This window comes from Copadichromis virginalis, linkage group LG18, assembly GCF_057382275.1.
Source record: "Copadichromis virginalis isolate Kocher_CV1m ecotype Utaka linkage group LG18, C_Virginalis_male_GT1.1, whole genome shotgun sequence".
NCBI lineage: Eukaryota > Metazoa > Chordata > Actinopteri > Cichliformes > Cichlidae > Copadichromis > Copadichromis virginalis.
In genome coordinates this window covers 15140892-15153885 of record NC_140635.1, presented here as the reverse complement: position 1 = coordinate 15153885, position 12994 = coordinate 15140892, and the positions used below count along the sequence as shown (strand labels likewise).

The 12994-nt window shown below is 39.3% G+C and overlaps 1 protein-coding gene across 2 annotated transcripts in view; it reads left to right on the top strand.

Annotated features, from left to right (window-relative positions):
- The first annotated feature begins 7222 nt into the window (after positions 1–7222).
- Positions 7223–12994, top strand: part of atp6v1h (ATPase H+ transporting V1 subunit H) — a 33308-nt gene continuing 27536 nt past the window's right edge. Inside the window, exons 1-4 of one of the 2 annotated variants that reach the window (XM_085438274.1) lie at positions 7223–7319; positions 8018–8171; positions 11713–11812; positions 12696–12785. In XM_085438274.1, the coding sequence (XP_085294400.1) occupies positions 8068–8171; positions 11713–11812; positions 12696–12785 (294 nt within the window). In that variant the 5' untranslated portion in view covers positions 7223–7319; positions 8018–8067. The remainder of the gene's footprint in view (positions 7320–8017; positions 8172–11712; positions 11813–12695; positions 12786–12994) is intronic. The other variant, XM_085438275.1, reaches the window with a different exon arrangement.

The following is a 12994-nucleotide window of genomic DNA, read 5'->3' as shown; positions in this document are numbered from 1 at the left end:
TCCTTTCAATGTGAATTGTCTCTTTTGGATATAAGTGAATAGGCTTCTATTTCCTCCTCTATCCTCCCCCTTAATTTCCTTTCCTTTACAGAGTATTATCTATCAGACTTGCGTGTTTTAATCCACAGCACAGGCCTGCGACCCGTGTTATTCTAAAAGACAACACTGCCACCTGGAGGTTGACTGAGCTACGGCACTAACACGATGTGCTCCGTCCATCTACAACATAGGAAGACACCACATCCTGATGACTTAAAGTGTGCCCATTGATTTCAACATGGAAAGCTTTTTGGAGTGTTATGAGCTCTCACTTGGTTTTCCCTGATCATTTTACACATGTGCACAGGCATTACAGTGTATAATTATGCAGTACAATATATTTTCATACATCTTCAGTGTGATCCATTATATGCTATTAATGACACTTTTGCTTTGACTATAGGCCATGTATTGCTTTTTTACTATCACCAGGTGGCACTGTGCCCACAATACCTGTCTTTTCTGCAGAACTAAAGTGTAACACACCCAGTTTATTCCTCTTAATTTACACCAGAGCTTTTGTGCGGTGTCTTTTGGGGCCATGTTGCCAGTCAAGATGCCTCCTGGTGCCCTAAAAAATAATCTCACCAATTCCACTCTGGTATAAGAAGTGGTACAAAATGTGAGTGTGGAGACTCCATGGAGAACTGTTCTTACACTTTCTGCAAAAACCCAGTACTGTTCTATGACACTGCCAGTGGCTCCACTTGGGAAACAGACATTCATCTGTTCTGTTATTTTATCAAAAAAGGGGGCAAAGAGTGAATTTGTTTCCTGCTCACATTATTTACTTTGTGACTGAGCTCAACCGGGGTGCACTTAGAGCACTGACACGTCTTTATTACCCCCGAGATGTTATCATGTGACTTTCTCCACAGCACTTCATTTAACACCTCCCCTTGTGTTCATGTTAGACCCACAGATAGCCCTGTGAGATTGACACATGCACATACACACAAGCAATAAATGATGCTTATGTGGGTGTATGCTTTAACGCACACACACACACTTCCTCAGATGGCACAAGGCCGAGCAGAAGTGGGAATTTGCCTGAACACACAAGGTCACAAAGGAGAATAGGACGACAGAGCCGTGTGACGAGATGAATAGAATCTTTCAGTGGGTGATTAAAGTGATTCAAGTCATTGTGTGGGTTAAAGGGAGACAGAATGAACTTTAGATTTGATTACTGGAGCTAAATATGCAGGTAGGTTCTGGAGACGGTCTATGGTTACCAACTTAAACACTTCAAGAGATCATGCATGGTATCTGTGAGAAGCTGTTCAATCAAATCAATCAATCAAATATAATTTTATCTCTCTTTGAATCTAACTTGCCATTTTTGCTTTTTTGTTGTTGTTTTGTAATGAATTGTTCTGTTCCCCTGAAGTGTGTTGATCAAATTGCTGTTTGCACTCTAAATGTCAGACTCAGTTTAATCATGCCAAATCAGTTTTGCTAATTATTGTAACTGAGTCACAGATTCATCACTTCTTTTGCTTTTAAATTTAACATCACTTTATCTACGTAACAGCTACGTCACAGAGGGATCCAGTTCAGCACAATTATTTAGAGGCAAATAAATTTGTTTCAGGATAATTTTTTAATACTTTGCAGGACAAATAATTTTGTAGCTTTGTGCACAGCAACATCCTGTAATACTGGATCCGCTTTCTTAAATGTCATGAAAATTTTGTTTGTAATTTTGAGTTTTACAGTCCATTCAGAGCCTGTGCTGATCTCTGGAGCTGAATCGAGTCATAGACATTTCATTTCTCATATGCTAATGTTTAAGTTTATTTCAAAGGTACAATGTACTTTTGCATGACCACTTATGCCCATCATGCAGTTATGCCAGATTTAGCCATGTGGTTATTTTCATCTGTGGTTATTGGCAGGTGGCATTTACACACAATGAAATAAAATGCAAAGGAATCTATGAATAAACATGAGCCTGAAGCAAAACCTATAACCATACAACATATCAAACAAATGTCAAAAGCAAGTATAAAATTCACAAACAAAAGCACATGAACACGATTACAAAAGGTTTTCATGCCTGTTATGAAAAAGCCAACTGCAGAAAAGCACTGAAAAGCATTTTAAAATGCATTCTCGTCTATATGGATGTTTTGAATTTTGGTTAAAGAACTTATTTTTCACTAATATGGGGATGGTGTGCATCCTCATAGACGGGAGGTCACCATGGGACAACATAATAATAAGTAACTGTAAATAACTCTAACATAAATAAAAATAATAAACTGGGAGGGAACTTGTTTAAGCATTGCTGTATAGAATATGTATGTCTATTCCCAATGCCAGAAAGTAAGCACAGTCTTGGCTTCTCCATTTTAATTTGATTTCACATCTTTGTTCATTTGCATTAATGTGAACGCTGCTGGAACATTCGCTCAGGTTGTTATTCTTTCATGTATTGCGAATCAATTCTGTTGCCTTGCTCCATGAACACTGTCTGTTGTATCTCTGCCGAACCTGGAGGAGGAATGGAAGGCCCTTTTCTTTCTCGCTCTTTGAATTGAAGTGTCTAAGGACACAGAGTGATCGGTGCTGTGTACCAGTAGCTCAGTTTGACTCAAGAAAGTTAGTGAACACAGAAAGCATCATTCTCTGCTTGAGTCCGCCAGCAGTCACAACCACCCACCAAAATGGAAAGAGGTCTCATTGGACCTTGGACCTTGCTAAGATAACAACGGGCCAAGCCATTTTTTGGTAGAAAATAAGTATCCATGTGCCAAAGGTGAAGTTCATTATCCAAAACAAATCAAATAAACTCCATAGTCGATCATTTTAATAGCCTGATATCAAAAGCTGCACAGGAATGATCTTCACTGTGACAGACTGAGCATAGACTTAGTAGACTCAGAGTTATTCTGACGTGAAGATACGTCAGGGTGTCCTGGCGATCTGAAGGTTTCAACCTGCGCGTCAGTGTCCACGGTTTGAAATCAGATTGAGACGTTTGCTGCAGCTCGGTGACAGACTGACAAAGCCCCGATTTTTAAGTTAGTTATCTGCATCTGCTAAGGCAAGATAACTCCTTACTTGCTCTCATCAGTATATGTTAATAGAAAATGTGTAACTCAGTGCTTTATCATTGTCTACCATGAGAAGGGTTTTTATGGCTTTCTAAGATTGATGTCAACATCCACAAGTTCTCCACTGACTCCTTTCTCATTATGGAAACAGCTCCCTTGTCCTCACATGTCTCTTACAATCCCTTCCCCACTGTGAATAGCAACACGACTCTCCTTACTACAGAAAGCCATCGGAAATCTTTGTTTATCCCTTTACCGAGAATGATTCTGTTGCCAAACTCCAAGCAAAATCACATTGTAAGCCTGTGAGTGTATCCACAACACTCTGATTCGGTCATTACTTATTAAATATCGCACTGAGATGTTAATGCAGGTTGTCAGCCATTTTTGTGTGACTGACCATGTGATTTGGTTTTTAGATTTCTAATGACTTGTATCACACTATTTCAAGGCACGCTATCTTTTAATCTTCTTAAGCTCCGTTCAAACAGGAAGTGCATCCCTGAATAGAAGTTTGGCATGAAGCAAAAAAAGCTGATGATGCTACAAGAGCAATCTGGTTGCCGTAACAACAAAAGATAGCATGAAGGATGTCTCATTTGCTGAGGATTACAATAGTCAACAGTAGTATTCTGTTAATATTTAGATATCTTGTGTTGATTATTGGCGCTGTCTTACATAAGAACCATACTGCTAAGCATGTTGAAAAATCTGTAAAATATATTCAGAGGAAAATGTATTAAATTGTTATAGAGTTTTAGGTTTACTTAATTAGAGAGACTGCATGAGTTCCATGAAAATTAGCTCCAAATAAAATGGTAGTAGTAGAATTAGTATTAGTGCTATATATAACAATAAATAATAATTTTAAAAAGCAATAGAAAAAAAAACAAACAAAAACTACACATCCATACCTCAAGGCACACCATCTCCTGTTCCTCTCGGTCTGGGTCATTATAGTTGACTGGGTACCCCGCACCATGCCGGCAGGCCCGGACCAGTCTCCGTATCCGCTGCCACATCAGGGCCCTAGTGCATTTGATCCCCCGCAGTGTAGACGTGGGCCTGATCTCCCACTGCCTCACCGCTCTAGCATATGGCATGCTCCGACCATGAGGCCTCACTCACCATGTGAGGCTCAAGTCTCTTTGAGATCATAAGAAATCCAGACTTTTCACTCCTTTCATCTCTATGTTGTCCCGGCATCCGTTCTGTAGCACATTGCAACAGAGAGAGCGAGAGGTGGGGAAAAGCATGAGCGACCCTGACGAAGAGAACGGTGTTTACAAGGGAGAGGGCAGAAGGGGATTAGGACAATGTCCCCAGTGGATGCAATCCTGATTCCTCTGTGCTTTAGTGCGTCTCACCAGCTTAGGCCAGATTAAGCCTGGAGGTCTTAGTGTCTGAGTTAGATGGACAGTGAAGGGACTAGTGGTAGACCTGGAATCATTTGTGATTGTAAATGTTGAGTTCTATTCCAATGGAAATTGTTAAATGGACCTTGTAGAAGAAACATTTAGCAAAAATAAGTCTAACGCTATTGATATGCACGCATACAATCTGCTGGCAACAGTGGTGCCAGCCTCTTTTTATTAGGGGTTTTACTGAGAAGATTCTGATGTGTCATACTTGTGTGCTTATTACAGACATGCATGGATCAACACAGATCTAACGTCTTTGGTGTGAGCTCTCATCTGACTTTAGTGCTCTGTCATCCACACAAATCCACAAAGTTCAAACACCTCATCAGCCAACAGCAAAGCTGATTGTGATTGATTGGCTGGTGTCTTCTCATTTCCAATCCTCTGGAATATTTTAAATGTTACAGTCTATATTTATAAATTCTACTTTCTTGTGTTAATATTTAAGCTTTTAACTTTGTCTTGGTTGTGTTTATTAGATTTCATTAGTCAACTGAAATGTAATAAATGCAACCACGACAAAATATTATCAACTGACTAGGGTAATAAATTATTTACGAGCCACCAATTTCCACCATGTGCCTGAATTATTTAGATAGGCAGATATAGAACATCTTCTTGATATGTTAATAATTTGAATAAATGAATAAATAATTCGGCTACAGCTCTCAATACAATGGCAAACTGAATAAGAAATACAGGTTAAAACATAAGATAAGATAAGATAAGATAACCTTTATTAGTCCCACACGTGGGAAATTTGTTTTGTCACAGCAGGAAGTGGACAGTGCAAAAGTTATGAGGCAAAAATTAGAATACAATAAGAATAAATACAGTACACAACTGTACAGAATAGAATAAAATAAAATACTATATACAGTAGAATAAAATAAAATAAATATACAATAAGATAAAAATAGAATACAAATACAAATACTATATACAACTGAGTAAAAATACAACGATGACAGAAAGGATTATTGCACTTAGTATTATTGCATATGTATGGATGTGTGTGCTTGATCAGTTAAAGTCTTTATTATGGAGTCTGACAGCAGTGGGGAGGAAAGACCTGTGAAATCTCTCCGTCCCACACCGTGGGTGCCGCAGTCTCCCACTGAAGGAGCTGCTCAGTGCTGTCACAGTCTGCTGCATGGGGTGGGAGATGTTGTCCAACAGGGATGACAGCTTAGCCGCCGTTCTCCTGTCACTCACCACCTCCACAGAGGGCATCCTAGAACAGAGCTGGCCCTTCGGATCACCCTGTTCAGTCTCTTCCTGTCCCCAGCAGAGATGCTGCCGCCCCAGCAGACCACGCCATAAAAAACATGCTCAAGCAATGAACAATAAACTCTTTAAGTGGCCCATATCAACACATGGTAAATGGCAGTGGGTTGACATTTGTAATTTAAAACCAATATGCAAGAATATTAAATGAAATATTTTATCTTTACTGTAAAGATCAGGATTTGCTTAACTGTGAGTAACTAATGGTATTTTAAAAGTGAAAGTTGTGCATTAATAATAACACTTAAGTCTTCTTCTTCTTCTGCTCTGTTAAGGGGTTGCCACAGCAGATCATCTGCCTCCATCTCACCCTATCCCTAGCATCGTCCTCTATGAGCCCATCCCTGCATGTCCTACTTGATTATGCCCATGAATCATTACTGTGGTCTTCCTCTTTTCTTCCTGCCTGGCAGCTCCATATTCAGGATCCTTTGTCCAGTGTATTCACTATCCATCCTTAGCACATGTCCAAACATGCAAAACATCTCATCTTGGCCTCCTGACCCTTGTCTCCAAACCACTTAACCTGAGCTGACTCCCTAATGTGTTCATTTCTATTCGTGTCCATCCTGGTCATTCCCATTGGAAATCTGTCTCCAAACCTTACATCTTATCAAGTCTCACTACCAACTTTTAAACCTTGCTTTACACTCTTGGTGCTGTCCTTTTGTCATAAATCATTCTGCCACTCATCTCCACCCATTCCACCTTGCCTAGAGATGCTTCTTCACCTGTCTCGTGCACTTACTTGGATGGTTGATCCCAAATATTTACCTCATCTAATTTCCCATACGCCTTGCATGTTGAACTTTCTTCTCTTTCTTCTCCCTCTGATTCGCACACATGCATTTTGTCTTTTGTCTACTGACTTTCATTGGTCCTCCCTTCAGTGCAAATCTCCACTTCTCACTTAAGTCAAAACTGCAATAAGGAAAAACAAAAGTGTATCATATGTTACTGGGTTGTTAGTGTTGCATTAATGGTAAGTAATTAAGTAGGTAGTACATTACTGATGATAATGACTGGGGAGAAAGTAATTTAAAATACTTTACATATGCTGAATTTGGAAATTAAAAAAAGAACTCACTATATGTCTCAATACAAACTCCTAATCTAAAAAGAAATTTACATCTTTCGACCGCAGTAAGAAAGAAAGTATAATTTTTTCCCCCGAGCACTGCCTTACAACAAATATATAAAGTAGGAAGAAAAGTAGTTAATAGTAGTAGTTAGTAGTTAATGTACGTATGCATTAAACACAAAGCTACTTTCTGGATTTCTGTATTCGTTTTTTATAGGTAATTCTTATTTGGCATTTATTTACATCTTGTTCTCCCTAACTGTTACACTAAGGTGATGTGGTAATCCAAAAATACAAAAGCTGACCCTCTTCCGCTCTGAAGACCGCACTTCACACTGAAGTGCGTGCATGTGACTGACTGACTGTCACATGACGGATCGTGACGCTGTGTTGTAGTCAGTCAGCTGTTCATTCATATAGCTCAGAAGCTGGGTAAGAAATTTAACCGAGTTTATACTCTGTTGTTCGTTGACGCATCGATTAAGTTTTTAGCGGGCAAAAAGTGTGTTTATGAATCTTGCTTCCGGTGTAGCTGTTATAATGTGGGCTTTTTACAGAATTGCTTTGAAGCTATATTAGCACAGCTAGCTTATCTTAGCATTCTTAGCTTGTTTTGCAATCGGTTAGCTCTGAGCTAACGATGTTTGCGTCGCCTTTGACGTTAATAAATGACATATTTGTTTGTACAAACCGTGTTAGGCTACAGTTTAGGCACAGCTTGGTGCCAAAAGCTATGTCATAAGTTGTTTTATCACAGCTCTCAGGAAGACAAATGTATGACTTGATGTGACATTGGGCAAGCTAGTTGCCTAGCTTGACCTGCTGCTGCTGGTTTTGTTTTTCCGTTTAGCCATTTAAATTAAAACAATAAAACTGCACGAAAACGTTTAATATATCCACACACGAAGAAAGAATAACGCTATAAAATAGCTTTCGCCCTCGCTTAAGAGCTTTATAAATAGATATCGAGCCCTGTTAGCTATTACAGCATCTTAACTGAGTATTAACAAGTACAGCATAAACCCAGGCGTTGTAGTTTCTGTTCTTGGTTCTCCAACTTTCCAGCTTGTAGGTAAGAAAGGGGGGAGGGGGGGTGTCACTGTACTGAATTTGAATCTGTTTCTCATAAGGTGGTGCTGGATCTCTATCCGGACATATACTGTAAGGGATTTAATACAACATGGATATTCGCGGGGCTGTGGACGCTGCGGTCCCAACCAACATCATTGCTGCAAAAGCAGCTGAGGTTCGGGCCAATCAGGTCAACTGGCAGTCCTACCTTCAGTAAGTTCATATTACAACGGTACTTCATGGTAATATACACATGTAAAATAATGTAATTCAAGACAACAGTTCTGTCAGGAATTCTTCTTTTACAAATCGCATGCAATTTGGATTTTCGGAGACACTGTAAATCATAATTTTGTTTGACTATATGTGTATCTTCTTTCGAGCTATGGTATCTGCATTGTAGTGGGCTAAATTATATTGGAAGGCGTGTCTTGTATTTTGTTCTCACCAATTACATATATTTCTCTGCTCTTTCATTGTCACCACATCCAAAGGTTTTCTTTCTTTGCTGTTTGTTTATAATTTTTATTTTTATTTTTTTGCATTAATGGAAAATCTATGCTGTAAGTAGGGTACATCGTGACTGTAAACCCCTCTGAAACCCTTAAATGTAATGTTATTCAGTTGTAACCTGACATAACCTTGCATGTCATATTAATGCAGCCCGCAAACACTGGGATTGGCCTGTTCAGTAACTGACACAGATAGACAACCATTCATGATCACATTCACACATACAGACAATTTAGAATCACCAAGTAACCTAACCCCCTGCGTGTCTTTGAACAGTGAAAGAAAGATTACCTGGAGTGAGCCCACACAGAGATGGGGAGAGCATTCACTCCACACAGAAAGGCCCCAGATTGAATTTGAACCCTGTTGCCTCAGCTTTGAGACAGTGGGTAACCATGTTCTAAATCGGAAACAAAAATAACCCACTTTCATGGTAGCTATCAGTAGACTGCAGGTTTTTCACGTGTAAGTTTAGCTTCCTGGTCTCATCTTCTCCAGTTGTCGATATTGCTTTGTGGCCCCCACATATCTGAAATTAAATCTAGGTTTCTGTTTTTGTTGTTGTTGTGTATGTTGCCTGAGAGTTAGTGTGTCAAAATCTTATTAAGCTGAGCTGTCACTTCATGAATATTTATTTTTTTCTGCATACTTTAATGGTCTTAGTGCTGGCTACGTCCTGTAATCTAAAATAGCTAAGCTCCTTTTCTTGGACTGAGATTCATTGTCTTGAGTGATACTTCCTTTTTTAACAAGCATGTGTTAGTAAAGAAGGGATGATTTGTGACTCATAAAAAAATCTTCAGATTTAATTCAGCTTTGAATAAGTGTGGTCACACTATTGGCATGTTTGTTTGTTTTTTGTTTTGTTCTGTTTTTACAACATCTACCGTTACAGAACCTGCTGTGCTTTGTCTTGACTAGGAAATGTGGTATATTGTGGTCAGTTGACATTATTGTTTACGTTGCCCCTTGCAATTCAAAGGATCATGTTAGTGACTGAGCAAATCCCAATCCTCCAGTGAGTGTCTTTGTTTGAGTGTAGCAAATCATTGCACACATTACAGTACCAAGTAATTAAAAATGTATTTAGAGTTAAAAATTAGTGCTGTCAGCGTTAATCTTGTTAAAATGACGTTAACGCCATAACCGCATTAACACGGCAAATCTCAGTTAGCAATCGCCCCGTGCCTAGGGGCTGCACAGTGTTAGCGCAGTTAGCATAACGGAGATTTGCTGCGTTAATGTGGTTATGGCGTTAACGTCATTTTAATGAGATTAACGTTGACAGCGCTAATTAAAATATAACTTTCAAGATAAATATCATAAATTATTTCAAAACACAAATGCTAGAACTTAAAAAATCCACAAAAAGTCCACAAATCTCAGGCTCAGTGGGAGAACGTTCCAGAGTCTGGGGCAACTGTTGCAAAAGGTCTTGTCTCCTTTAATTTTCAGCCTTGTGTGATGCACAGCCAGCGGGCCCTGATCATATGACCTTAGGGACCTGCTGGGGTGGTATGGATGTAAACGTTCATTGATGTACACTGCTGCCTGTCCATGCAGAGCTCTAAAAGTCAGAGCAGGAATATTAAAGTAGACTCTAAAGTTAATGTGAAGCCAGTGCAGTGGAATCAGTAATGGTTTTACATGTGAGCGCTTAGAATAAAACAATTAGAATTAAATAATAGATTACAGTAGTCCAGATTTGATGATATAAAGGCATTTTGGCTAGGGATGGGTACCGGTGTCCTGACATAAACGGTAGTAACCAGACCGAAAAGCAGCGCACATTTCGGTGCTTTATTTCGGTGCTTTTTTTTCCTGAGCTGTGATACACTTTAGATTCTAGCCAATCATTTTACGTTTCCGAGGATCGTAGGCGGGGCCAGGTACGTACGTTCTGTTAGAGCAGAGCTACAGATTAAAAATGTCCAAGGCGAAGCGGTCAAAAGTCTGGCTGTACTTCATAGCAAAATATGCAAACTCAGCAGCCTGCAACAAGTGCTTTAAGCTGATACTGTGATACTGTCAAAGGAGGTAACACCTCAAATCCGATGAAACACCTGGCGACGCGTAGCGTTTTTTTTAAAAGCCCAGAAATGCGCCGTATTTGATAGCTTGCTGCGAGACCTCACACCGAGCACATCTACTGCGGGTGGGTTGCCTGTTATGCAACATCCCCCAAAAACACGAAGAGGAGAGTCCTGGCCCCTAGCCCTGCCAGTGTAGCAGAAATGATGACGGATGATGGTGGCAGCAGCAGCCGTTCTTTTCTGCGTGAGTAGCTAATTTACGTTGAGTAGGCTAACCACGTTATTACATTAATGCATGTAAGGTGAACTAGCAAACATCATCATAGCTACATGCGGCTGTCCTCTTGTTTGATGGCAGATACTCCCTTCACCCTGGCTAAAAAGGCTAAAATGACCAAAGAAAAAGTGGAAAACAGTTAAACATGAGAGGTTTAGGACAAAGTTTGTGTTTTTTCCATTGTTTAAGCACTGCTTCCAGCCAAGAGTGATACCATATATGCCCCATAGCTGCAGAAAAGGCTAACATTGTTATATTTTTACAAAAAACAGCTGAACATGAGAGGTTTTTGGACCAATTTTGTGTTCTCCATTCTTTAAGCACCGGTTTGAGCACCGTTTGAGCACCGGCACCGTTTCAAAAGTACCGATTTGGCACCGGTATCGGATAAAACCTAAACGATACCCATCCCTAATTTTGGCAATATTTCTTAACCGGTAAAACCAAGATCAAACCAGAGGTATAATTTGAGCATCCAGAGTGAAAGTTGAGTCAAAAGTTATAGGTTGTGTTATCAGGTTCCTGATAGAAGATATAGAAAGAGGACCTAGAATTTCCATTACTTTAGTCTCAAATCTCAGAGGCGCAAACAAGGATTTTTTATTATTAAGTTGGAGAATATTGTCAGCCATCCAACTTTTAATAGAGTCTAAGCCCCCATGCGTGATCTGAATCTTAGAAACCTCTTGGGGATAAAAAGAAATACTGAAAACATATGTGTGTAGCAGTGATAAGAAAAGTCCTTAAAGAAAAGTCCTTAAAAGTGCTCAAAATGTGCTGAAGAGGGAGCAGATATAACAGAAACAATAAGGAGAAGAGCTGTTTCGGTGGAATGAGCTCTACAAAAGCCAGACTGCAAATTATTAGGAGTACTGCATTTGTCCAATTTTAGCTTTGTATTAATGTGGAAATCATGTCATGATTTTTTTAGGAGTCAAATGATCTCAACAGAGGACTGTGAATTCATCAAGAAGTTTGAGGTGGCCAGCTCTGATCAGAAACAAGTCATTCTGACCAATGAGGGGCATCAGGTATAGAGTCCTTTTCTACTGTCTGTTCATTTTATGTGCTTCATCAGTGTTAACATTCAGGGAATTCATACCACCTCTTTTAGATGTTTTCAAATCAAATCAAAATCACTCAAATCACTTTTTATTGTCACATCACATGTGCAGGCACACTGGCACAGCACATGCGAGTGAAATTCTTGTGTGCGAGCCCCACAAGCAACAGAGATGTGCAAACACAACAACACAAACGAGCAAAATACAAGAATGGCCAACCTGAAACTAATAAATATATGTACAATATATAATAGTGTATGCATTTCTGGATGTGTATACTAAATATTTTCCTGTGTGTGTGTGTGTGTGTGTGTGTGTGTGTGTGTGTGTGTGTACACATTTTTACAAATTAAATTTTCAGCCTTATAGATTAAGCAAAAACCAGTCACAGTGAGGAGTCTTAGTTATGCCATTTCAGATAAATGAGGGCATTACATCAAAACAATGAACATTAATCATCTCCCTTCATAAGCAGTTGGACAGCTGAACACTGTGCTAATTTAGCATTTACCGTGCAATCTTGAAAGTTTTTTGTAGCATTTCATAGTTGTGCAATTTTACTGAAGTTACATGTCTTTTTTTAATCACTGTTGATGTGACAACTTCCTGTTTTTAAAAAAAAAATAAAAAATTTTCTGCCTGTGTCCATCACTAACAAGACAGCACCAGCTCTTGTGTTTGCTTGTGTTGTTCTGTTATCTGTAAGATCGCAGCTTGCTGTGAATTGAATTCCTACCAATCTATTTCAGACACACTGCTTTGCATTATGTTTATCTGAGCTTGAATCTCTTCAGAGGTTCAGTGCAGAATTTTTAAAATACATATGTGCTTTTTTTCTGTTTTTGCCCAGTGTGCAAAGACCTTTCTAAACCTGATGGCTCACATCTCCAAAGAGCAGACGGTCCAGTACATCCTGACTCTGATTGATGACACCTTGCAGGTACACAGACAGAACCACTGACCTGGGACAAATGGAATATGCATGTACAAACCTACTATCTATATATATGTAAACAAAGATACTGAGATTCATGCTCTTTATATAGAGGGTGTGAATGGTTCACAGGTCACATTGCTTTACCCTCACATAGACAGACTTGTGATTTAGGTTTTCGAAGCACTCTTAGCTAAGTTTCTAGAAAAGCTAAA